We start from the raw sequence: 24,744 nt of genomic DNA on the forward strand, positions 1-24,744 counted from the left end.
GGTCACAGCACCGGTCAGTGTCAGCAACCTGACCAAGAGGATGATGGTGCTGTGCCGCAGTAAGACGAATGACTTGCTCTGTTCTACCAGGGTAAGTGCTCCCTGCAGGATAAGCTTGCCTATAACTTCCTGAGTGAAAGAAAACAGGCAGTGGGGTGCCCAAGCTGAGGTTCCTGACTTCATTTGAAGAGAGAGTCCTGGAGCTCACAGAAGAGGAGCAGAGTGGACCTGCGCTGAGAGTGAGCTGGGCCTGCGCTGAGAGTGAGCTGGGCCTGCGCTGAGAGTGAGCTGGGCCTGCGCTGAGAGTGAGCTGGGCCTGCGCTGAGAGTGAGCTGGGCCTGCGCTGAGAGTGAGCTGGGCCTGCGCTGAGAGTGAGCTGGGCCTGCGCTGAGAGTGAGCTGGGCCTGCGCTGAGAGTGAGCTGGGCCTGCGCTGAGAGTGAGCTGGGCCTGCGCTGAGAGTGAGCTGGACCTGCGCTGAGAGTGAACTGGGCCTGCGCTGAGAGTGAGTTGGACCTGTGAGAGAAAAGTGAAGAACGTCTGCATTTTCATCCAGGTGACCAAACCCAGGTGAATTCTATGTATCCCAGACCTTTGCCCTGGTCAGACGCTAATAGTGTGTCGAGGCAGCAGAACCATATCTTTAACAGGTTGATGACAGCTCAGGTTGCACTTGTGCCTCATTGTATCTGGTCTCTGCTGCGGTCTGTGCACATTGGCATCATGAGCCTGAGAGGATATCCCTTGTCCCCAAGAGCCATCTCTGGCTAATGTGGCCGCTAAATCCTGCCCTCTGTCTGTCGATTGGAAATACTTTGTATCAAGTGTAAAGCAATGTTCTTCCAGTCAGAAGTCAGAAATCAGTATAAGGAGTTATTGGATAGAATGGCATGGCTGGGTCCTGCAGGGACATTTTGGATGAGTCCCAGCTTGTAAAAGGCTGATGGAGGGAAACCAGGTAACGAAGTCGGAGAATTCAAGCCTTCAAGAGATGAAGGTAAGGACAAAAAGGTTTAGCTGCAGGATAGTGGGGATGGAAGCAGAGATATGCAGAGACTGTTGAAGAAAGCAGTTTTGATATTGAAGCAATGGTCAGGGAGTTGACTGAATTTGAGGTCAAGTAAGACTCTCAAGTTATGCACTTCCTGACCTAGCACAGATAGCAGCTGGGGCAGTTCATGAAACTGAGGCCAGAAGCATGGAGGTGTTGCTGGGAGTCACTTCAAGTTCATATATTTCAACTTGATGAAGTTTTGGCTCTTCCAATATAATGTCAGAATAAGCTTTATTGTATAAATAGTGTCCTTTCGAATCTCAAATGTAGTGTAGGGGTCTGGCATACATAGGGTTAATGTGGGATTGAGTACAGTACTGCCCACGCAGTGATGTAAGAGCACATATGACCCACATCCAGAGTCAGTCTAGTATGGACAGAGCCGTGTGTACCAGCAAGCATGGAGAAAAATCCTGTCTCGTACCCAAAGGGTACAACTTGAAATAATTCTAACAGTCGATAAAGATAACCAGTTAACTATGTAAGACTACATAGACCTCTTCAAACCTACCGAGCAATCACCAACACCCTGCAACATGGTGGCAGCTTATGTAAAACCACTAGACCGCGCAGAGAATGCAGAGATAAACAAAAATGTGGAAGCCTGAGAAAAAATTCAGCAAAGCAAATTGACTTGAAAAGAAGGTCCAAAAACAGAGGTTCAGGGATATGGCCATGATCCACACAATGAAGGAAGAGGGGAAAAATGCGACAAGGAGACAAATATAACTTTTGTCCATCCTGCAAGAAATTAATTAAGGTAGCACCAATCAGTGCAGCACTGGAACTGATCAAGTATGCTTCAACGTGAAATAGAAGGAAAGGATGAAATCATATCCAGATGCCATAGCAATGTCCAAACCTACCATTCCTCCAACAGTAGTGCAAATGAGATGTAGATGGGTTATAAGGTCTCCAGACAGCCTGAAGTTTTGAATTCATGGATTTGTAGGGGGAGGGGGAATCATGATAATGTAGCAATGACAATATGAATATATGATAGAGTAACAATGTAAGGTATAGGGTCAACTATAATTAATTAAAATACATTGGGTAATGATTTTGGGTGGGTGTAGCACAAGTGTCTGGCATCTAATGTGGGACTGAGTGCTGTAAAAGAGCATGTGACCTGTACCCAGGGCTGGTCTAGTGTTGGACAGAGCCATGTGTACCAGCAAGCATGGAGGCATTTCCTAGCTTGTACCCTTTATTGTATATATATAACTAGTTCTAGGAGTTAATAAAGACTTACAGTTAACCTATATATGACTAGAAAGATGTCTTCAGACCTACCCAATTGCAACCAACACCAACACAAAGTATTTAGCTTGAATTATTCACTATTATTTCATAATATAACTTTTGTGCTTTCTTAAAGCCAACCCATTTTGAGTTGGAGGGTGATGTACAAGCAGGATTCTGTTGACCATTAGTTTCATTTTCCCAGCAAGGTAAGAATTGCACTCAAGGTGAAGCATGCCAGCTGCATCCCTGGGTATTATTGAGTATCCCCACCATACAGATTTTCGTGTAAGACAAGGAATGCTGGAGAAAATGCCATTTATATTTTGTCGTTGCTAAATGCCATTCCATTAGGTTGTTCCGAGAACTGCCCATGAACCCATATAATGTAGAGGGTGACTTAGAAGTGGTAGCTACCCAAATATGTGAAGAGCTATTAAAATTAATCAAATTCCAAACAATATCAGATGAAATGGCATCCATTTTCTGAATGCTGCTACAAGTGTTTTCTACAGTTATTGACAGGCTGCATTGACATGTGTACTGTATGGCTGTTAGTATTGTATCTATAAGGTGCATTGGTCTACTTCACAGTTAATCCACAATGATGTAAATTCGACATCTAACACAATCTGATATGTTTGTTATGTGCAAAAGAGCAAAGTTAATCTTGTGTTTTTCCTCTTCATAGGAATGATCTGGTCAGAATGTAAAAAAATGTGGTCACAAGGCCCGAGGGACTATTTGCTGGAACTGTGGAACTTATTAGATTTTGGAATGCTAGCCATCTTCGCAGCATCATTCATAGCACGATTTATGGCATTTTGGCATGCCTCCAAGGCACAGAGCTTTGTGGATGAAAAAATTAAAGTGGATTTAGCTAATGTGACTCTTCCTACAGAAATAGAGTACTACACCTTTGGTCAGTCTGATGCATTTCGCTATCAGTCTTTATTACGCTGATTAATTTGCTCAGTAGCTATAAAACTCAAGTAATCGTGGCTTTTACTATTTAATCGAATCCTACTAATCTCTATAATGATGGAACAAATATAGGTTCAAATTTCCTAATGCAATCAATGTGCAATGTTCACTGTTTATGCTAAAACCATTCATCATGGTTTCTTAGAATGGCAGAACATGCAATTCCTCTGATGGTGAGTTTGCAGTCTCAGTGTAACTATAACAAACTGTTTCTTTAGCCGGGGTATGTCCATGATACACTAAGCTCTATTGCATGTTAATTGTGATTGATTTAACACCAAATTCCCTGCTTGTTACTGCTTTACTGTTCCATTATCATTCTGCTGTTTGATACTAAGTTGGCTAGGAAAGGTATTCCTACACATATTTTATTAATACTGCAATATGTTAAAGTTTCATTGAATGCTTGCCATTTGTCTGAAGTTAAAGTAGGGATTACTTGTGTGCCAACACATATGTCATGTTGACATTAGTTTTAAACATGAAGGCATTCTTACCTTCATATGTCCCTAATACGACAGTGAAAATGCAGTGAAGAGACACTTTATGCCTGATTAAGTCAAACTAGCTCGACCCTGTCAAAAACAGGGTAAAATTCCAGCAATACCCTCTGGGAGGTTGAGCCATTGATCATTACCTGTCTTTAATGAGGCAATTAGTTAAACAGTGTTATTGTTGCAGCATGCGCTTGCAGATACATTGACACATTGTCCACTTACCTTACAAACTTTCTTCTGAGCTCCTGAAAGTGTCTGTACCTTTAAACCCACCTGCTTTATGGCAGCTAGGGTTATAAAAGGCAAGGCATGGCTTCCTTACATCTGACTTACCAGCCCTTATCTGAAAGCCTCAGGAGTACACTGCCCAAGGCTTGAGTCAAAGGAACGGCTGTAGTTCCATGTGAGAAACGAGGAAAGGAGTGGAAATCCGACTCTACTTGCCACTCATGACACCATGTGCCTTGTCCTAAAGTAAATGTCACTTGGCAGCAGTTTTGTATAATGGTCCACATTCTATAATGCATACTAGTACGTTAAAGTTCCATACTCTAGGTTCTGGAGATCTATATTAACTAGGTGAAAAAGTATACATGGAAACATTTCAGATGGACAGAGGATATGTGGTTGACCCATTCTCATTGATTGAAGAACATGTCTGATTCTGTTAAGCCTTTTCATCCACTGCTCACTGGCCCCCAGAATCCTGTTCCCAGAAGCCAGTGGTGAAATTGGTACTCGCTTAGGGACCTATTCCTTCCTTTGTACCGATACAGAGGAGTACTGAGTAAGTTCCCAAAGATGCAATATGTTCTCAGGGAGTCTTTGTCAAAAAGTCAGCCTGACCTATGCCCATCCTAGGAGTTAGCAGCCCTCAGGAAAGGCCAATCTCCATCCTGCAGGATTATAAAGTTTTGCAACAGCCATCTGCATTGCAGATTACACACCCTTAGGTATTACATAGAAAAACATATTAGAATGGAGCAGAGAGAAGCCAGCATGCTCACAAAGGTCCATTTTTTGGGCAGCACAGTGGCAGAATGGTTAGCACTGCTGCCTCACAGTGCCAGGGACCCGGGTTTGATTCCCAGCTTGGGTCACTGTCTGTGCGAAGTCTGCACATTCTCCCCATGTCTGCATGTTGGTTAGGTGCATCGGCCATGCTAAATTCTTCCTCGGTGTAACCCGAACAGGCGCCGGAGTATGGCAGCTAGGGGATTTTCCCAGTATAATTGCAGTGTAAGCCTACTTGTGACACTGATAACTTAAAAAAACTTTTAAAAAATTTGTAAAAATGATTATTATAAATTGCTGGAATATCTGACGTAAGGTCTGCATGATATTTAATTCTCTTGTCAGCCAATGGAAATTAGGAAATGCACTGATTTTGGGATTCGGGATTAGGATGTGATAGTTAGTCTTGAGGAAAAGAGATTTCACAAAGAACATAGAGAGTTTGATGAGACAAAGCTCATATCTTATGGGCTGAAACATTCTAATAAGCCCTGTTTAATTTATCAGTAAAGATATGCCAGGTGAGACAGCCTCTCAGCTGGCTGGTAGCTATTTTCACAGCTTCTGCCACCTGTTCTGCATAAGCTGGATCTTCAATATCCACCGCATTACCATCAGAGTTGTGACACCTTCTCAGACATGGGCTATGGATCCTTTCCTGATTGGAAAGTTGTGAAACACACAAAATGCAATCCAAGATGGTGCTGAGTAATTTGACTAGACAATACTGCCTTCCTCTGAACTTTCTAAAGGCTTCTTCAGTTCTGATCTTTATTGTCACGTTTTCTCCAGGTCAGGATTGGGGAAACAAGGCAGAGGATCTGAAATGCAAAAATGGGATTAAAATATAAAATAAATATGTATTTTAAAGGCATTAAGAAAATAGTTAGAAAGTTTATTTAAGACAGAAAATAACATAAATACTCAGCAGGTGTGCAGCATCTGCAGAGATGATCTGAAATGTTAACTTTGCAACTCTCTCCACAGATCCTGTCTGCTCTGTGGAGTTCTTCCAACATTTTCTATCTTTATTTCAGATTTGCAGTATCTACTGGTACTTTTTTTGAAGAAAGTTGCATTGTCTATCACTACGATGATTCTTCCTAGGAAAAATTATAGCTTGAATTCTTAGAAATCAGGTGGAAAACGTTTGATTGTAGGAGTGAATGTATTTGGGAGCAAATGGCAGGATTGGTGTTTAAAATGTTAAACCTGAGAGTGCATTGGGAATCAACAGATGCTGCTGATTTCTGCATCTAATTACAGTGTGTTAGACATCATGCAACCACAAACCCCTTAGGGCAAGTGGATTGTTAGTTTCTGTATGTTAGTAGCTCACTAATGGTGATATGAACATGTGTCTTGGGGCTGAGCTGTGAGTACATGGCTTTCACAGGTTTCCTGGAACTTCTCACTGGTGAAAGCAAGATGGGAAAAAGATGGCAATTAAGTGGGTTTAAGAGATTTTTGCTGCTTTAGTTCTCCTCCCACACATAAAGACGCACAAGGCAGATTCTGTTCCCATTGCACGTTGTTTCCTGGAAGAGGTCGCTAGCCTATTGCCAGGAGTTTATCACGACACCAGTTCACATCAGGGTTGGCCAGGAATCTCTCCCACAAGTACTATCTTCTACTGGACTGTTGGAAAGATTGGCCATGTGATAGAAATATAGAAACTGGAAGCAGTGGTAGGCCATTCAACTCTTCGAGCCTGCTGCGCCATTCATTTTGATCATGATTGATCATCAGATTCAATATCCTGATCCTGCCTTCACCCCATATCTCTTGGTACCTTTAGCGCCAAGAGCTATATGAAATTTGTTCTTGAAATCACAGTGTTTTGGCCTGAACTACTTTCTGTGGAAAGGAATTCCCCAGATTCACCTATGAATGCACCTTCCTAGGCCATCAAGTCCTGGGGTGGGTCTCAAACCTGGAGCTTCTGGCTCAGAGACTTGGTTTAAGAAATGGCGGGCAAAAATTATTATAAGCACTGAAACCTCCCCTCGACATCCTGCTCAGTTGTGTGAAAGGCTGTTGTTTGCAGAACTTGCTCTGGGAGTTTCTTTTCATACAGTTGAAGATAACTTTCATTACATTGCAGTGTGTCATCCATTACTGAAGTGGAAATGCACCATGTGATTTGCCATCACACCCACGCAACTTAATTCATTAAGAAATCTAAGGATGTAAATGCAGTGACTGGGTTAAAAAGTCACTTGATAGGCATGCTGCATTAATATTAACACTCCCAGCAAGTAGTTAAAAGTCTACCCCTCCCCTCCAAACAACTTTGGACAGCACGGTGGCGTAGTCCCTCACAGCACCAGGGATCCAGGTTCATTTCTGGCCTTGGGCAATATCTGTGTGCAGTTTGCACGCTCTCCCCGTGTCTGTGTGTTTCCTCCGGGTGCTCTAGTTTCCTCCCACAGTCCAAAGATGTGTGGTTTAAGTTGATTAGCCATGCTAAATTGACCCTTAGTGTCAGATTAGCAAGATAAATAGTTGGAGTTCTGGGGATAGGCCCTGGGTGAGATAGTTGTTGTTGCAGGCTTGATGGGCCAAATGGCCTCCTTCTGCACTGCAGAGATTGTATTCCAAAACAGGTACAAGAATTAAGTATTTAGGAAGCATTTCTGCAGATGGGAAATGCAACAAAGAATAAGAACAAGGATAACAATGGAAATAGCCACATTTGGTAAGAAGTGCCTGTTGCTAACTGAAAAAGATGAATAAATAACTCAAGAATTGACTTGGAAAGAGCTTAATTTGGAGTGTTGCTTTGTGTGATGTGAGATATTGGACCTTCGAGAAAAGGAGGTCAATTTGCTAAATTAGCTTTGAAATGTGGGTTTAGAGGAGAATAGAAAGGATAGGCTGGACAGGATGATGAAATGCTAATGAGAATGAATGCACAGAGAAATTTGTTGAACATAATGAGGAAAAGGCAGCGAAACTGGGGAGGACACATTTTAGGAGGAGACAGGCTAGTAAAGGATGTTGTGGACGGAAGAATTCAAGGAAAAAGAGGAAGGAAGAGAATATCAGGGTTGGACATCTTGAAGATTGAAGGAAGTTATTGGCAAAGGAAAGGACTTTCACAGGAGAGGGAGGTATGGAAAGGCTAAGGATCTGGCCGTGGGAGTTCACACATGATGATGATGACGGCAGAGTCCTTGTCAATGGGTCACCTCAAACACTGGCGGGGCCACCGGCCTCTATTTACTGGATCAGGCAACCAATTAGTTGCCTTGACAGTTCTGGTCGCCGCATTATAAGAAGGATGTGGAGGCATTGGAAAGGGTGCAGAGGAGGTTTAGCAGGATGTTGCCTGGTATGATGGGAAAGTCTTATGAGGAAAGGCTGAGGGACTTGAGGTTATTTTCGTTAGAGAGAAGAAGGTTAAGAGGTGACCTAATTGAGGCATACAAGATGATCAGAGGGTTAGATAGGGTGGATAGTGAGAGCCTTTTTCCTGGGATGGTGATGGCTAACCTGAGGGGACATAGCTTTAAATTAAGGTGTGGTAATTATAGGACAGTTGTCAGAGGTAGGTTCTTTACTCAGAGGGTAGTAAGGGCGTGGAATGCCCTGCCTGCAGCAGTTGTGGACTCGCCAACTTTAAGGGGTTCAAATGGTCAGTGGATAGGCATATGGATAACATTGGAATAGTTTAGGTTAGAGGGTCATTAGATTGGTTCCACTGGTTGGCGCAACATCGAGGGCCAAAGGGCCTGTACTGTGCTGTAATGTTCTATGTTCTATCATGACTGCAGCCCTTTTAGAGGATGTCTGTCTTCCCCAGGGAGCTCCTAGTCAATTGGAGGGCTGGCAGTTCAGCAGTCTCCAGCATCATAGGGGGCACCATGGCTATTAATGGAACTGTATCTGACAGAAAAGGAAATAGCAGGCACTCCCAATGAAGTGAGTGAGATTTGGGGAAACTGGGGCTAGTCAGAGGGGCCCAAGCATAGAGTGGGTGAGATTGGTGATGGCAGGTGGCTTCCCACAGGGACAAACATTGCTGTCCATGGGTCGACACAGAATATCAAAATAGGAGGTCTCCCTGTCCTAGCCTGCAGGGTGGACCCAGGATATATCAAGTAGCCTCCCCACATGGCAGAGGGCACATCCGCTGCTGGAAACATGCCAATGACAGGTGGAATAGGCTCACTGGCCCCTGGATGGAAGGGTCACCCTCAATCATCACTGACAGTGGTAAAATACCGTGGCAGTGGGAAGTTAAATCCACTCCAGACCCACCTTTCCTTGCTATTTTGCGAGCCTTCATCCCACTGTAGCATTTCTCAAAGGGCTCATAAATCTGCCAAATTTTGGGAAAAAAGCAGGGAAGATAAGCATTTGACATCGCATGTTTCAACTTTCCCTAGGCAATGGTTCATACCTTCTGAGCTTCCGGGCACCATAACTGGCTCCTGGAATCCACATCCTGGGTCACCCGCTCCCATTCATCTCATAGTGACCTTCTGGACTAATGTCTCCAGTACCACACCAGAGAATCAAGGGATCCTTTCTTGAGCCTGTTGCTCCATTTGCAGTCTTCTTCGCTCCCTGAAAGAATTTCACTGACACTTCCACCTGTTGCTGCAGTCTGAATGCGCCCTCCTTTTAAGAGGTAGAGGCTGCTTGAAGAAGTGCAGGCTAGCTGGACATCATGTCAACCCTACATGAAGATGGGTCCCTTCCTGTGTGTGCAATAGTCTGTTTCCACCCGAGCAGTTTGCCACAATTATGGTGGTGAGCAGGCAGCATGAAGTTTGCGTGCTGCCTGTGTTATCTTGGCCGAGCATGTGATAATCTTGCATGGCAATCCTTATACCCACAAATGGGTCTTATTGAACTTTTAGCCAAAAGAGCTATTTGGCTGTCAGCACAGTGTACCTACTTCTGGATATTAATTCAATCTTATCTCTTTACTGCAAATACATGATGTATGTTCAAAATAGTTAAATCACCATTATCTCATTGCAGATTATCTCCGACCTGTCTCTGGAGTGTCTAGATATCTGGGACTTGAACAAAAGGCGGAAGTCAGATTATTTATTTTCCAACAAGCAGAATATTGCAGATGCTGGAAATCTGAAATGAAAACAGGAGATGTTGGAAATACTTAGTGAGTTATGGCAGCTTCTGTGGAGAGAGTCAGAGTTGATGGCTGGAATTTTACCAGGATACCCAACCCCAGAACCAGGGACAGGCGAGGCTCAAAGAATTACATTCTCCATTTGCCTCAGGCAGGATCGTACGAACCTCTGTTGGATGTGCCAGTGAAATTCCACCAATGTTTCTGGCCTGTGACCTTTTACCAACTGGAAAAAGTTAGAAATACAATGGGTTTTGAATAAAGGTTAGTGGGACAGATATAGAAAGGATTTATGAGGGACAGAAGAGATTGAATGACAGAAGAGTTAGTTTAACAGTGCCAAAAAGAATGGCGATAGGCAAGGAAGGAAAAAAGAAAGAAATTAAAGGAGTGCTGCTTACTGCAAGCAGAATAAGAGAAAAGCTAAACGTGCAAAGAAAAGGAAATACACTAAAGATCAGTGGACAGCACCTTCCAAACCCATGACCACTTCCACCTAGAAGAAAAAGGGCAGCAGATACATAGGAACACCACCACCTGCAAGTTCCCTCCAATCCATTCACCATCCTGACTTGGAAATATATCTTTGTTCCTTCACAGTTGCTGAGTCAAAGTCCAGGAATTCCCTCACTAACAGCACATTGGGTCAACCCACAGGACCTGGACTGCAGGGCTTCAAGAAGGTAGCTCACCACCACCTTATCAGATGCAGTGGAGATAGAGGCATTAGAATGAAATCCTCACAGGGTGTCAGGTGAGAGAAGGTGTAGGTGAGGGAATTGTAAGTCAGTGGGTTTATAATATTAGTTGATAGTCTCTCACCAGAAATGGCCACAGTGAAGTCAAATGGCATTCCAGAATGGCAGTGCTGACCTATGTTAACTATTACACACAGATACACGTCATGATCTAGCTGTTTTACATGTTGCTGGTGGTCATTCGCCGCACATGTGCAATCCTCTTCACGAGTATGGCATTCAGCACAATTCCTATTGGAGCTACTAACGCACATCACCTGCATAGTTTTGGAGGCCTTGTAACAGCCAAAAAATAGTTTCAGAGACTGATTTTGTCCCCCTCTCATTTTGGGCCTTACCTTTCAGATTCAATTCCTCACAGTTTGTCAGAATTGTAATTGCTTTTTGAACATAGTGAAAGGATATCTAAAGTATTGGATCAAAGTAAAATGAAATAAATATTTCCAGTGTAAAATGTTCAAGGGTATGGGCACAGAGCAGTGGAGTCACTTTTTCCCACAGCTGGCACAAATACGATGGGCCAAATGGCCTCAATCTTTGCTGGACAGCTCTATGAGCTCAGACGAGGCTTTCAGTTTCATCCTGAACTATCACAGCTAAGAATATCCTGGAATGGCTTCCTCATGGCAGCCAATTGCTTGTCATTTCATAGAATCATAGAATCTCTACAGAGCAGAAGGAGGACATTCGGCCCATTGAGCCTGCACCAACAACAATCCCACATATTTACAGCTAATCTCCCGACACTAAGAGGTAATTTTTCGTGGCCAATCAATCGAATCCATACGATTTTGGAGCGTGGGAGGAAACCAGAGCACCCGGACGAAACCCATGCAGACTTGGGGAGAACGTGCAAAATTCACACAGATGGTTACATGAGGCTGGAATTGAACCCAGGTCCCTGGCACTGTGAGACAATAGTGCTAACCACTGTGCCATCGTGCCTCCCATTTCTAGACTGTCTTTCAAATATGACATGTTATGATCCACAGATCCCGTTATAAACAGAGAGGAATAGTCTTCAGCTACAAATTTAAGGAACAGAGTAAGCTCACTGATTTTATGCTTTTAATGAGTGGCCGTGCTCGAAGAAAAGCAATTTTACAAATCAATATGTTTGTATTGTAGCTGGACCTCTACACATGGTCCTCTTGTACACAGCTTTCCACAGCTTTCCCAGGAGCAAGAGGCACATGGCCATTGGTACTAACTGAAGATTCATCACATGACTGTGGTGAAAGGACTTACTGCATCAATATGACAAAGGTTCAAGTATAAGTTACATCTAGTGTGTGCTAAACTTTGATTTGGAATGTAAAATCGATTTGCGAACTCACCAAAAATCAAAAAGCTGAATTAAATTCTGATGGTGATTTGAATTTATAAGGAACAATGACAGAAGGGAGGTTCCAGGATGTATTTGAATCTGCTTTTTATCAGAGTGACGTTTAGCAGAATTAATGTTCTGTATTTTAAATATTTCTTCCAGCTCGAATTAAATGGTTTCCATCTGATCCCCAACTTATATCAGAAGGCCTCTATGCTATAGCAGTTGTGATGAGCTTCTCTAGAATCGCGTACATTCTGCCAGCTAATGAAAGCTTTGGGCCTTTACAAATATCCCTCGGAAGAACTGTAAAAGACATATTCAAATTCATGGTCATATTCATCATGGTTTTTGTAGCCTTCATGATTGGAATGTTTAATCTTTATTCACACTACCTTGGAGCAAAGAAAAACAATGCATTTACAACGTAAGTACTGGCACAGGCTTAATTGCTTATAACAAACTGTTTGCCTTGTGGTATTTGTAAACATTTAAGATAAAGAGTAAAATTATCATGCAACCTATAAGTTAAAAATATGGTCAGTTAGAACTCTGATCCATTGATGCGTATATTTGTGTTTGTATATATTTTGCACATACTTATTTTCTTACAGCAAATTTGGATGAAATTGACAAAAAAGAATAACCTATTCAGAGCCTAAAGAAGGCACATGTATTTTCTCCAAAGTGGGCTGTAAAAGTGATTGCTGTTGTTGATTGAAGCATTAAACTTTAAGAGAGTTTTCCTATTTAACCATTTTTTTCTTAAAGCTCTGGACTATATTACAATGATAATTTGTAAGAACAGCTGAATGGAATCATGTTGATTGTTATTATGGTTAAAATACCTAGAGTCGTGAGGATGAAATTTTCCTGTCCTGCCCGCCACAGGAATCGTTGCAGGCGGGAAAGGACCGTGCAAAAGTCCGTTGACCTCGGGTGGGATTTTCTGGCCTTGGGGAAGACGCAGCCAATTAATCATGCCCATACTGTCCAGACACACGTAGAAAGGATCACCATTGCAATAAACTAACAATAGGTTGCCTGCATCCATAGAAACACCACATGGCCAAGAATTAGTACCTGTAGAGTGAGATGGAAAGAAAATTCAATCTCTGGATCCTTTTGTTGTAGTTGCATGAATATTTCCTATTGTGCTGCCACATTAAACAGCACATCCCTAACTTTTGGTGTCCTCTCTGTGAATATTTTAAATTTACTCATATTTTAGGTCAGATAATGTGTTTTCATCTATGCGCACTTCTGAACCAAGATGGCTCCACACGATCAGATTTGAACAAAAGGAAGTTGTGCTATTGATGTATTTTAAGGCTGGAAATTGCTGTTTCTCTTCATTCTAGAAATCTTGCTCAAGCTTTTCTGTCAAAAGTAAATCTGCCCTCAAAACCTGTGGGCCCATTGGGCGGAGGCAATCATCAAACCCAGAAGCAGACGTGGAATACGTTTCTGGTTGCGATTAGCTCCTGAATGCAATTGCACGCTGGTTAGTGAATTAACAGTCAACCACCATGAAATACACACTAAGGCTTGGCACTGCTGGCAGGGGAAGGGGATGAGAGGGTGGTGGGGCTGAAATGTGGGTGGGCCATTGAGAAAAGTGAGGGTGTGGGCAGGCATTTCTGACAAGCTCCCTGAAGATGGACAGCTGTTGTGGAGCTGCCTCAGGGAGCTGCAGACCTGTACAGATTATATGAGATAAAAAATATGCAGCAAACTGGCTATGCAGCACATTCAAGCACCTGACAACAGAGCTCAAACAGCTCTTGTTATCATATTTCACCTCAACCTCATCTCACCCTGGATTGAGGTTGTAGCGAAAATGTGAAGGCGTGAAAATGGATAGACCATGTGAAATCGCTTTCAAGCGACTTCTTAATGGGCTTGGTTGCCTGTTTAATTGTCGGTGGGTGCGTTTGCTACCACACACACCGCTGAGACAAATACCATGCAAGTGCATGAAGATGTCAGGACACGTACCCAACACCTTCTCACACAGTTACACAAACAGCTTGGACGGGCATCTATTCAAACAGTATAAAACTCTGGTTCAGAATTTTACTGCTTGCCTAACTTCCGACCCAGAGCAATTACACAACAGGATCAATGCCTTGTTAACAGTAGCAACCAGCAATTTTAACTATTTAAATAGGAGTCTGGGTGGTCAGGCTACCAGTGCATCCGAATGTGAAGAAATCTCACAAAAGGTGAATTCTAGCTCCAGAATCCACAGGGCTTGAATAGGATATGAAAAAGAAGATTGTAAAACTGAAATGTTCTGCTGAGGCAAGCCAAATTTATTGATAAGTGCAAAATGTAAAAGCTCTTCCAAACTTCTCATTCTTCTCTGCTTTCTCATTTGGACCATTTTGAAGGCGTTAAACAGTATAGTGCAAGAGTGAAAAAGACAAAAATAAATGCTTAGCAGGCCTGAGGAGGATAATATTTGCAAAAAGTAGGATTATGAATGCATTAGCTAATCTTTGTCCACAGTCATTGCAATCAGGGAGAAGAAATGTGAAATATTAAGCAAAAGTAAGTTAGTGAGGGAAGAAGTATTAAATATGTTCACACTGGTGAAATTGGACAGATCCCAAATGTACCTGAGGATGTTAAGGAAAGCAAGAGGGGGATTAGCAAAAACTCTGACCGTTATTTTCCAATCTTCTCTGGCTACAGGTACCAGAGGATTCGAGAGCAGCTAACATTGTACTATTGTTTAAAAGGATGAAAGAGTGAATAGTTACAGGACATGATGTGGAGATGCCGGCGTTGGACTGGGGTAAAGACAGTAAGAAGTCTCACAACACAAGGTTAAAATCCAACAGGGTTATTTGGTAGCAAACGTCACGAGCTTTCAGAGCACTGCTCCTTCATCAGGTGAGTGGGAGTTCTGTTCACAAACAGGGCATATAAAGACACAAACTCAATTTATAAAATAATGGTTGGAATGCGAGTTTTTGCAGGTAATCAAGTCTTAAAGGTACAGACAATGTGAGTGGAGACAGGGTTAAGCACAGGTTAAAGGGATGTGTGTTGTCTCTAGTCAGGACAGTTAGAGAGATTTTGCAAGCCCAGGCAAGTCATGGGGGTTACAGATAGTGTGACATGAACCCAAGATCCCCATTGAGGCCGTCCTCATATGTGCGGAACTTGGCTATCAGTTTCTGCTCTGCGACTCTGCATTGTCGTGTGTCGTGAAGGCCGCCTTGGAGAATGTTTACCCAAAGATAAGAGGCCAAATGCCTATGACTGCTGAAGTATTTCCCAACAGGAAGAGAACACTCTTGTCTGGTGATTGTCGAGCAGTGTTCATTCATCTGTTTCATAGCGTCTGCATAGTCTCCCAAATGTACTATGCCTCGGGACATCCTTTCCTGCAATGTATCAGATAGACAACATTGGCCGAATTGCAAGTGTATGTACCGTGTACCTGGTGGATGGTGTTCTCATGTGAGATGAGGGCATTCGTGTCGATGATCCAGCATGTCTTGCAGAGGTTGCTGTGTCAGGGTTGTGTGGTGTCGAGGTCACTGTTCTCCTGAAGGCTGGGTAGTTTGCTGCTGACAATGGTCTGTTTGAGGTTGTGCAGTTGTTTGAAGGCAAGAAGTGGGGGTGTGGGGATGGCCTTGGCAAGATATTCGTCTTCATCAATGACATGTTGAAGGCTCCGGAGAAGATGTCGTAGCTTCTCTGCTCCGAGGAAGTACTGGACGACAAAGGGTATTCTGTTCGTTGTGTCCTGTGTTTGTCTTCTGAGGAAGTTGGTGTGGTTTTTCGCTGTGGCACGTCAGAACTGTTGATCAATGAGTCGAGCGCCATATCCTGTTTTTATGAGGGCATCCCCCATGACGATGGCATTGCTGAACTGCCTCAGTACTCAATGCCGACAAAAGCCAATCTCCAGATGCAATTCTACAACTCATCTGCTTCATCCTGGACCACATGACTTCACTTTCAACTACCAGTTCTTCATCCAGACACACGGAACAGCCATGGGGACCAAATTCACATCTCAATATGCCAACATCTTCATGAACAGTTTCAAACAAGACCTCTTCACTGCACAGGACCTTCAACTGATGCTATATATTAGATACATCAATGACATTTTCTTCCTTTGGACTCATGGCGAACAATCACTGAAACAACTATATATGACATCAACAAGTTCCATCCCACCACCAGACTCGCCATGGACTATTCTCCGGAATCGGTTGCATTCTTGACCACACACATCTCCATCAAGGACAGTCACCTCAGCACCTCACTGTACCACAAGCCCATGGATAACCTCACAATGCTCCACTTCTCCAACTTCCACCCTAAACACATTAAAGAAGCCATCACCTACGGACAAGCCCTCCATATACACAGGGTCTGCTCAGATGAGGAGGATCACAACAGACACCTCCAGATGCTGAAAGATCCCTCATAAGAACAGGATATGGCACTCAACTCATAGATCAACAGTTCCAGTGCGCCGTAGCGAAAAACCACACCGACCTCCTCAGAAGACAAACACAGGACACGGCAGACAGAGTACCCTTCATCGTCCAGTACTTCCACGGAGCAGAGAAGCTACGACATCTTCTCCAGAGCCTTCAACATGTCATTGATGACGATGAACATCTCACCAAGGCCAATCCCACACCCCCACTTCTTCAAACAACCGCACAACCTCAAACAGACCATTGTTTGCAGCAAACTACCCAGCCTTCAGGAGAATAGTGACCGCGACACACACAACCCTGCCACAGCAACCTCTGCAAGATGTGCCGGATAATTGACACACATGCCATCATCTCACATGAGAACACCTTCACCAGGTACTCGGTACATACACTTGCAACTTGGCCAACGTATTTAGCTGGTATGCTGCAGGAAAGGATGTCCTGAAGCATGGTTCATTGGGGAGACCATGGAGACGCTGCAACAGATGAATGAACAAAGCTCAACAATCACCAGGCAAGACTGTTCTCTCCCTGTTGGGGAACACTTCAGCGGTCACGGGCATTCGGCCTCTAATCTTCGGGAAAGCGTTCTCCAAGGCCGCCTTCACGACACACGACAGCGCAGAGTCACTGACCAGAGGCTGATAGCCAAGTTCCACACACATGAGGACAGCCTCAGTGTGGATCTTGGGTTCTATCTGTAACCCCCATGACTTTCCTGGGCTTGCAAAATCTCACTCACTGTCCTGGCTGGGGACAATACATATCTCTTTAACCTATGCTTAATGCTATCCCCACTCACATTGCCTGCACCTTTAAGAGTTAATTACTTGTAAAGATTCACATTCCAACATTATTTTGTAAATTGAGTTTGTGTCTTTATATGCCCTGTTTGTGAATAAAAGTGCCACATACCTGACAAAGGGGCAGTGCTCCGAAAGTTGGTGGCTTTTGCTACCAAATAAACCTGTTGGACTTTAAGCTGGTGTTGTGAGACTTCTTATTGTGTTACAGGACAGTCAGCTATAAATATTAATTTATAAAGGCACAGATTAATCAAAGACCGCGAGGATTTGTGAAGGGTAGGTCGTATCGGATTTACATAATTGATAGTACAGAACTTGAATATCACTGAAAAGTGGTACATGCTGCCCAACAAAAAGCAAAGACGTTCTTAAGCCAGAATATACAGCATATGCACCTGGCATCATACTGGTACAATGTAGATGTAGTGCCAAGTATGTAGGTCACGCATCTCAATGATTTGCTGATCGAGTCAAACAATGCATACCTCTCTGTTTGTAACAGGCAGATTATAGATTGTAATCAATCAGCCTGCGCTTATAAACAAAAAAAAACTTTAGTTAGATGTGATTCTGAGATTGGCAGCACCTGCTAAATAATCCTGAAAGCGCTAACAACCAATTTAAGACAATGGGTTGAGCTCAGAGCGTGGCTCATCAAGCTTGCTCGAAGTAATATATGTTCACACATAGTAACTCACTCTCTAAAAACAAAAGGAGTGTTACTAACAAAAGAGACCGGAATTTTACCGCTTCACTTGCCGAGGCTTGTAAGGTCTGTCTAAGGCCAATGGAGAACGCCGTTCTGTGAGCTTCACCTGTAAAATTTCTGCCACGCTGTCAAAACTTTTCACCTTGCACTCATCAGGACAGATTCACAAGAATAACAAGCAACATTTTATACTTCATGAGAAGATGGTGCTGATCAATTGGCAACTGGACCCTGATTGGTAGAGGCGTTGCCATGTAGAACACACCAGAAAACAGTTAACTGCAAAGCTTTTGTTTCAGTTCAAAGCTGGCAGGTCAACTTTGCTTGGTCGAGACTTGGCCATAGGGAAAGATCTGAGGAATGGCTGTCTCCACAAGTTTTTGTTTAATTGAGAAAGGCATAATGCATGTTTACAAATTTGTTCTGTTCACAAAGGACAAGACCCTGTGTGTGACTACATGCAAATATACTGCAAGCTTAACTGAGAATCCGATTGTCAGTATAATTCTTAGCACAATCAAGGTAGCTTAACTAATGTTATCCAATCACGGAATTGTATCTAATGCTGGGCATGGCATGAGTTTTGCGAGCATGAGCTAGTTAAGTATGATCAGTATTTTGCCATTAGCATCCAGCCATAGGGACATGCTTTTTGATGTGATCCCCTTGTCATTGATACTGCATGGCCTACACTTCCTAACATTACACCTGCACTGACATTCCTCATTTGGGTAAGAGGCAGATCATCTTTTTGGCTTGACAGCAGCGTTCTCTTGGAGGAGAATATAATTTGTGCTGCATATGGAACATGTTGTGGAACATGATATGGCTTACTTCACCTGCTGCTCAAATTTTTGAGATATCTTACTGTGGAAGACTGTTTTAAGGTAAATCGAGTACTTTTCAAGACCAAAAGTAGCAGCCTTAGGCCTATTCATGATGTTGCATGATGGATAGCGAGCAATGATAAGATTAGGGTAGCCACCATCTTGCAAGACAGTTCTGATGCTTCCTATTTTGGTATCAGGAATGCATGGCAAGCAAATGGCTTAAGTCCTATTTACAAGGTTGTCAATAAGGTCAATCTCATGTCACGTGGAATTGTAGGAATCCCAACCGACCAAGGAAAATGAACATGCAGTGAACAGTTGTGTATGAGGCTATGGTACTACCATGTTATTTTCCATAGCAACACCTCTACCAATCAGAGTCTACTTGCCAATTAATGATCACCTTCTTCCCATGCCACATAAATTGTTATTCTCTTTGAGATTTTAAAATCTTGTAAATTTGCCCTGATGAGTGCAAGATGAAAAACTTTGACAGCATGTTTCTTTTTTCAGCAATACTCAAGTTCTGTACTAGCAAATGACTATTTGTATACCTGAGAAAAAGGAATAGGTTCAAGCCTTGTGCCATTTTTTGAGTTACCCGGAAGCATGTGGAATCTATAGTTCCCCCGTGTTTTCTCCCTGGCAACACTTGAGCCAATCAGCATTGACTTGCCAACTAATCAACACCTTGTTTACATTGTAATATACATGGTTACAATTGTTTGAAATTTGGCATTCTTGCACTTATTCTCATGAGTGTAAGGTGAAAAGTGTTGGCAATATGTCTCTCTTTTCAGCAATAACACAATTTGGTTTTTTGAGGAGTTGGCAAAGAAGGTCAATAAGGGTGATATATTTAATGTAGTTGTTTTAGATTTAAGCAAGATATTTGATAAGGTCCCACATGGCAGACTGTTCACGAAATGAAAATCTCATGGGATCCAACAAAAAATGCCAAATTGGAACCAAAACTGACTCATATGCTGGAAAAAATGGTAATGGTTGATGTTTCTGTGACAGGTAGGTATTTTGTATTGAGCTCCACAGGGCTCATTACCAACCCCTTTGCTTTTTCTGGCATATGTTAATGATTGACACTTGAATATAGAAGGTATAAATAAGAAGAAGGTATAGAGTACAAAAATTTGTAATGTAGTGGGTACTAAAGAAGAAAGCTCGAGTCTTCAGGAAGATATCAATGGACTTGTTGGGGGGGGGGAGGGGGTGGTGGTGCAGAATAGTGGCATATGGAGCTTGTCATAAATCTGACTCTTTCTATTCCTAATATCCACCCATACCTATTCTACTTAATGCTATTCTGAGGCCAGATCTTTTCTCACTACTGTCTTTATGTCATCCTTTACTATCAGGGCAACTACTCCCCCTTTCTCATTCTATATGTCTTCCCAAAATGTTACATTACCCAGGATAATTACTTGCCAAACTTAGCCATCTTTTAACCATGTCTCTGCAATAATAATTAAAACTAAACTATTTATCTGTATTTGTGACACAAGTTAATCTAATTACGGATGATTTATTCATTCACATAAAGAGCCTTTAGTTTCATTTTTAACTACTGTTACTGGGGGAGCACAGTAGTTAGCACTGCTGCCTCACAGCGCCAGGGAACCCGGGTTTAATTCTGGCCTCAGGTCACTGTCTGTGCGGAGTCTGCACATTCTCCTCACGTCTGTGTGGGTTTCTTCTGGGTGCTCCAGTTTCCTCCCACAGTCCAAAGATGTGTAGGTTAGGTTGATTGACCATGCTAAATTAACCCTAGTGTCAGGGTAAATAGGAGGGGTTGCAGGAATAGGGTCTGGGTGGGATTGTGGATGGTGCAGACTCAATGGGTCAAATAGCCTCCTTCTGCACTGTAGGAATTCTATGATTCTATTACCTGCATGGATCTTGCTCTATAATGCATAATTAATGGTAAACTCTCTGTCCCTTCCAGCCTCACTCTATAGCTCTTCACCCACCTGACAACATTGTTCTGTCAGCTTGACTTTTCTCTTTGGATTTCTGAATCTCCATTGACCTTTTTCACCCATACCCCCTCCCTCATCCCTGTTGTTTGAAGGCTTGTCCATAGCCCTGGTTACATAATTGGCCAGGACAGTGCTCCAAGATTATCGATTGAATGGAGCCTAAACAAACAGAATAGCTCCCTATTTCTGAGTCTTGTTGCCAGTGTCCCATGAACCTAAATCCCTACTTTCTAGACCATTCTTTGAACCATGATTTAATTCTCTAACCTGTTTGATCCAATATCATTGGCACATGGCTTAGGTAACAATCCAGAGATTATTAAATGGACACATGCATTGTGCCACCAAAAATACCGAGGCTTTCAATTTGTTACTGACCTATCAACTTTCTATAGCTCACTAATATTCTAAACCTTACAAAATGAGATGGTCCTTAATCAGTGGGCCTGGTGCTACACTGTGGAAAAAGGAAATAAGCTCATGCCAATTTAATGAAACCATGCTGGTGGTTATTGGGGGTGGAAAACAGTGAAACTGGAATCTCTTCCAGGTTCACAGTTGGTACAACAATATTCATGCCACATAATTTTCCAAAAAGTTACAGCCACATAGGCATACACTCAACCTGATTTGCACCTTTTGAGAATGGCACACAATGAAAATATAGCTTCTTTTTGATGGACTGAGGATTTTCACATTTTGTCCTTCTGTCTTTTTCTGGAAGTGAAGGTTTGAAAATGTTTGAATGTACAGCCAGTGTCACCATGAAAATCCATTTTCAGGTACTATATGCCAGAATCATCATCTGCCCCAAGTACTGATGAACACAGACGGTGAGGTTGAAAAAGGTAGGAGAGAGATCACACTGCACAAGTGGGGAGAAACGTATAGGAAAGCAGGAGGTAGCTCTGTTTTTGGATCAGAAACCTGCTTCTAGCAAAAAATTGATTAAAATTCAGTTTCTTATGGGGTGAGACTTTAATTGACATGGTGACTTCAAGCTAGTGAGGGTAGCACTGAGGTGGATCAGATGAATTGTATAACTTATTTCGACACCCTACCTCACTGAAGCTGCTGGTTGCCCTCAAGGTGATATTTAAAGTTTGTGCCAAAGCCTTGCACAGCGCCAGAGGGAAGCAAAATGTCTAAGGGGAGCCTGAGGCCTGGCATATAGGACAATGCAGACCCTTCAGCAACACTGACCTGGAACTTATGCTGGGGACTGTGATGGAAATGCAGAAGGGTCTCTTCCTGGAGGGAGGAAGGAGGAGGCTACCTTGTCATGTAGCAGGGACATCTTTTTTTTAGTGTCACCTCTCAGTCTCTAAATTCCTCCTCTCTTCATCCTTCTCCCCTGATGATTAGGGCCTTAACATCCTCAAAGTCTACACTGTGCCTCTGTCTGGAGTTCCTGAAGAGGGGCTTTCTACTAAATGTATACATGGATGCTTAGGGACAAGGCCTACACATTTAATAGATTTGAGTGAAGATCTGATGCAGTCAGGCCTGGCAGTAGATGAAGGAATATTGGCAGTTGCCAGGAAAACAAGCACAGACATGGAGGAAACTCTTGTCCTCACAGACCAATTGGACATATGGAGGGAATGGAAACTCTTCCTGTTGATGGATCTTACTAGCTGCCTGCTGGCTGCCTTGATAGAATAGAAGATGCAATTGATGATGACCTGTAGCAATGGAGGCAAGACGCAATGCCTTCCATCCCTGCAAGGATGTGTTTATGATTAAATGATCATGCTTTCCAGATCTGGTAAGAGGGCTTCAATGAGCAATGAGATGCAGTGGTGTGCCACTGTTTTTGAGATGCCACAAAGGTCCACAGGAAAACAATCTATTCCATTAATTGGTACTGAGGCAGGAAGATGAATGAATCTGGGCCACACATTTCCATTTTCTTTTGAAATAGTCATGTTTTATTGATGGCACTTCAGAAATGCTTCCAGATTATTTGTACAATTGCTGTTACAATTATGTGTTACATGTTACCAAGACAAATGTGTATCTTGATGGATTTTGTACCACACAGAAGAGCAGTCTGGAGCTGCAATTTATGTTGGAAAATGACATCCTCACTTAAGTATGTTAAAACTTGGACTGAAATATCCATTACCTTAACCCTGAAAAGGGGATTTCTGATACAGTACATGTTGTACCCAGATGTGCAACACATCTGTGTCCACAGTTAAGTGGCCAACACTTCATTATCCAATATTCCATTATCTAGGAACTTTTTGAACTTATCTAGGCTCATCTTTTTCTCATCATATTAAAAAAAATGCAGGCTGATTAACATTGAGAAATTTCATTTATCCTCAATCATTTCTGTCATCTTCAAATCTTTTCAAGGCTGTGTTAATTATTGATGAGTGCTGGGTTACGGTTGAATTTGTCAAGTGCTAAATTCAGTACTAAGCTTTTAAGCTTATGTTTACGGTGTATTGTACTGTATTTTTCATGTCGAAGGTCAATCAGCGGTTAAATTATTTCATTGTGTAGACAATAGTTTGGGACAATAATGGCTAAAAGGGATGCCAAAGTAATATAAAATATAGACAAGTCGGTGTGATTTCCTCCTCTCATTATATGTAATGATGCATAAAAGTGTGATCATCAGACATTGCTCAGAAATAAAAACAGAAAATGCTGGATAAGTTCAGCAGGTCTGACAGCATCTATTGAGAGAAAAACAGAGGTCACAGCTGTGATTTTCCTGGCCCACTGCACTGCTCGAGTAGCACAGCAGGCGAGGAAATATCAGCGAGAGGCCAAAAACGGGAATTGTGACCTGCGTCTGACCCGTCACAATCTTCCCGGGTCATTTTTTTTGACGTAATCAGTCTCGTGCCAGGGAACAAAGTGAGGCTGATTACATTATGCAAATACCAACCTGCATCTAATATCTCCACCAGCGTAAATCCCATTGCGGCCTCTGTGTCACACAGAAAACCATAAATTCATTTTACTCTGCTCCCTCCAAGAATGGGCAGGGATAACTCACGCTTTCCCGTTCATTGGGCACTTAGTTTTTTTGGGTAATTGGTGTCCCACTTTTTGAGTCCATGTGATCCTTTTAGAAAACTAAAGAGGGATAGAAATGTAATGAATTATATAGTTGGAGAGGCAGGTGGGGGCAGAATATAAGGTCAGGAGTACACAGAGCTAAGGTGAAATTGACAAAGATGTCATGGGTTGAAGACATGGGTGATATTAAGGACTGAGGAGTAACATCAAGATAAAATAGCAGAATGTGTTAATAGGGTAACAAAGATCAGTGCTCAATGATGGCAAAACTGAAGAGCAAGGGACAGATGACCTGTGGGGGATGGGTGGAGTGGTATTGGGGCAAACCAAGAAACATGGAGGGGGAAGTTCACAGTCTAAAGTTGTTGAACTCAATGTTGTGTCCAGGAGGTTGTAACGTGCCTAATCAGAAGATGAGGTGTTGTTTTTCCAGTTTGCATTGGGCATTACTGGAGCATTTCAGTAGCTGGACATTTTTCAGAATTGCTTTCAGTTCAGCCCAGTAATAAGTCTTATAGCACACGTTAAAATTCAGCAGGTTTATTTGGTATCATGAGCTTCCGGAGCACTGCTCCTTATCAGGTGATGAAGGAGCAACATCCAAAAGCTCGTGATACCAAATGAACCTGTTGGACATTAACCTAGTGTTGTGAGACTGTGCCCATCCCAGTCCAATGCCGGAATCTCCACATCAGTTTAGCCAGCAACGGGTTACAATTCTCAACAGCCGTGAACAAGTTCCAACTGGCTTTCTTGTTAATAATAGTGGCTGAATATTTATAGTAAGTCTGTCTGCTGACTAATCCATTACTACATCTTCAAATAAATTGAGCCTACATATAGTTTCACAATCCTGTGTGATTGGTATATTTGTGTTAAGCAAACAAAGAAATGTGCCAATTAGCACACTTTTGGC

The 24,744-nt window shown here is 42.6% G+C and overlaps 1 protein-coding gene across 1 annotated transcript in view; it reads left to right on the top strand.

The window, feature by feature from the left end:
* LOC145348898 (short transient receptor potential channel 6-like) overlaps nt 1-24,744 on the top strand; it is a 132,594-nt gene that overhangs the window by 77,117 nt on the left and 30,733 nt on the right. Inside the window, exons 6-7 of the mRNA XM_080196950.1 lie at nt 2,986-3,216; nt 12,141-12,405. Of these exons, the coding sequence (XP_080053076.1) occupies nt 2,986-3,216; nt 12,141-12,405 (496 nt within the window). The remainder of the gene's footprint in view (nt 1-2,985; nt 3,217-12,140; nt 12,406-24,744) is intronic.

The sequence above is a fragment of the Carcharhinus amblyrhynchos genome, chromosome 10, assembly GCF_965287045.1.
Source record: "Carcharhinus amblyrhynchos chromosome 10, sCarAmb.v2.hapA, whole genome shotgun sequence".
In the NCBI taxonomy this organism is placed as follows: Eukaryota; Metazoa; Chordata; class Chondrichthyes; order Carcharhiniformes; family Carcharhinidae; genus Carcharhinus; species Carcharhinus amblyrhynchos.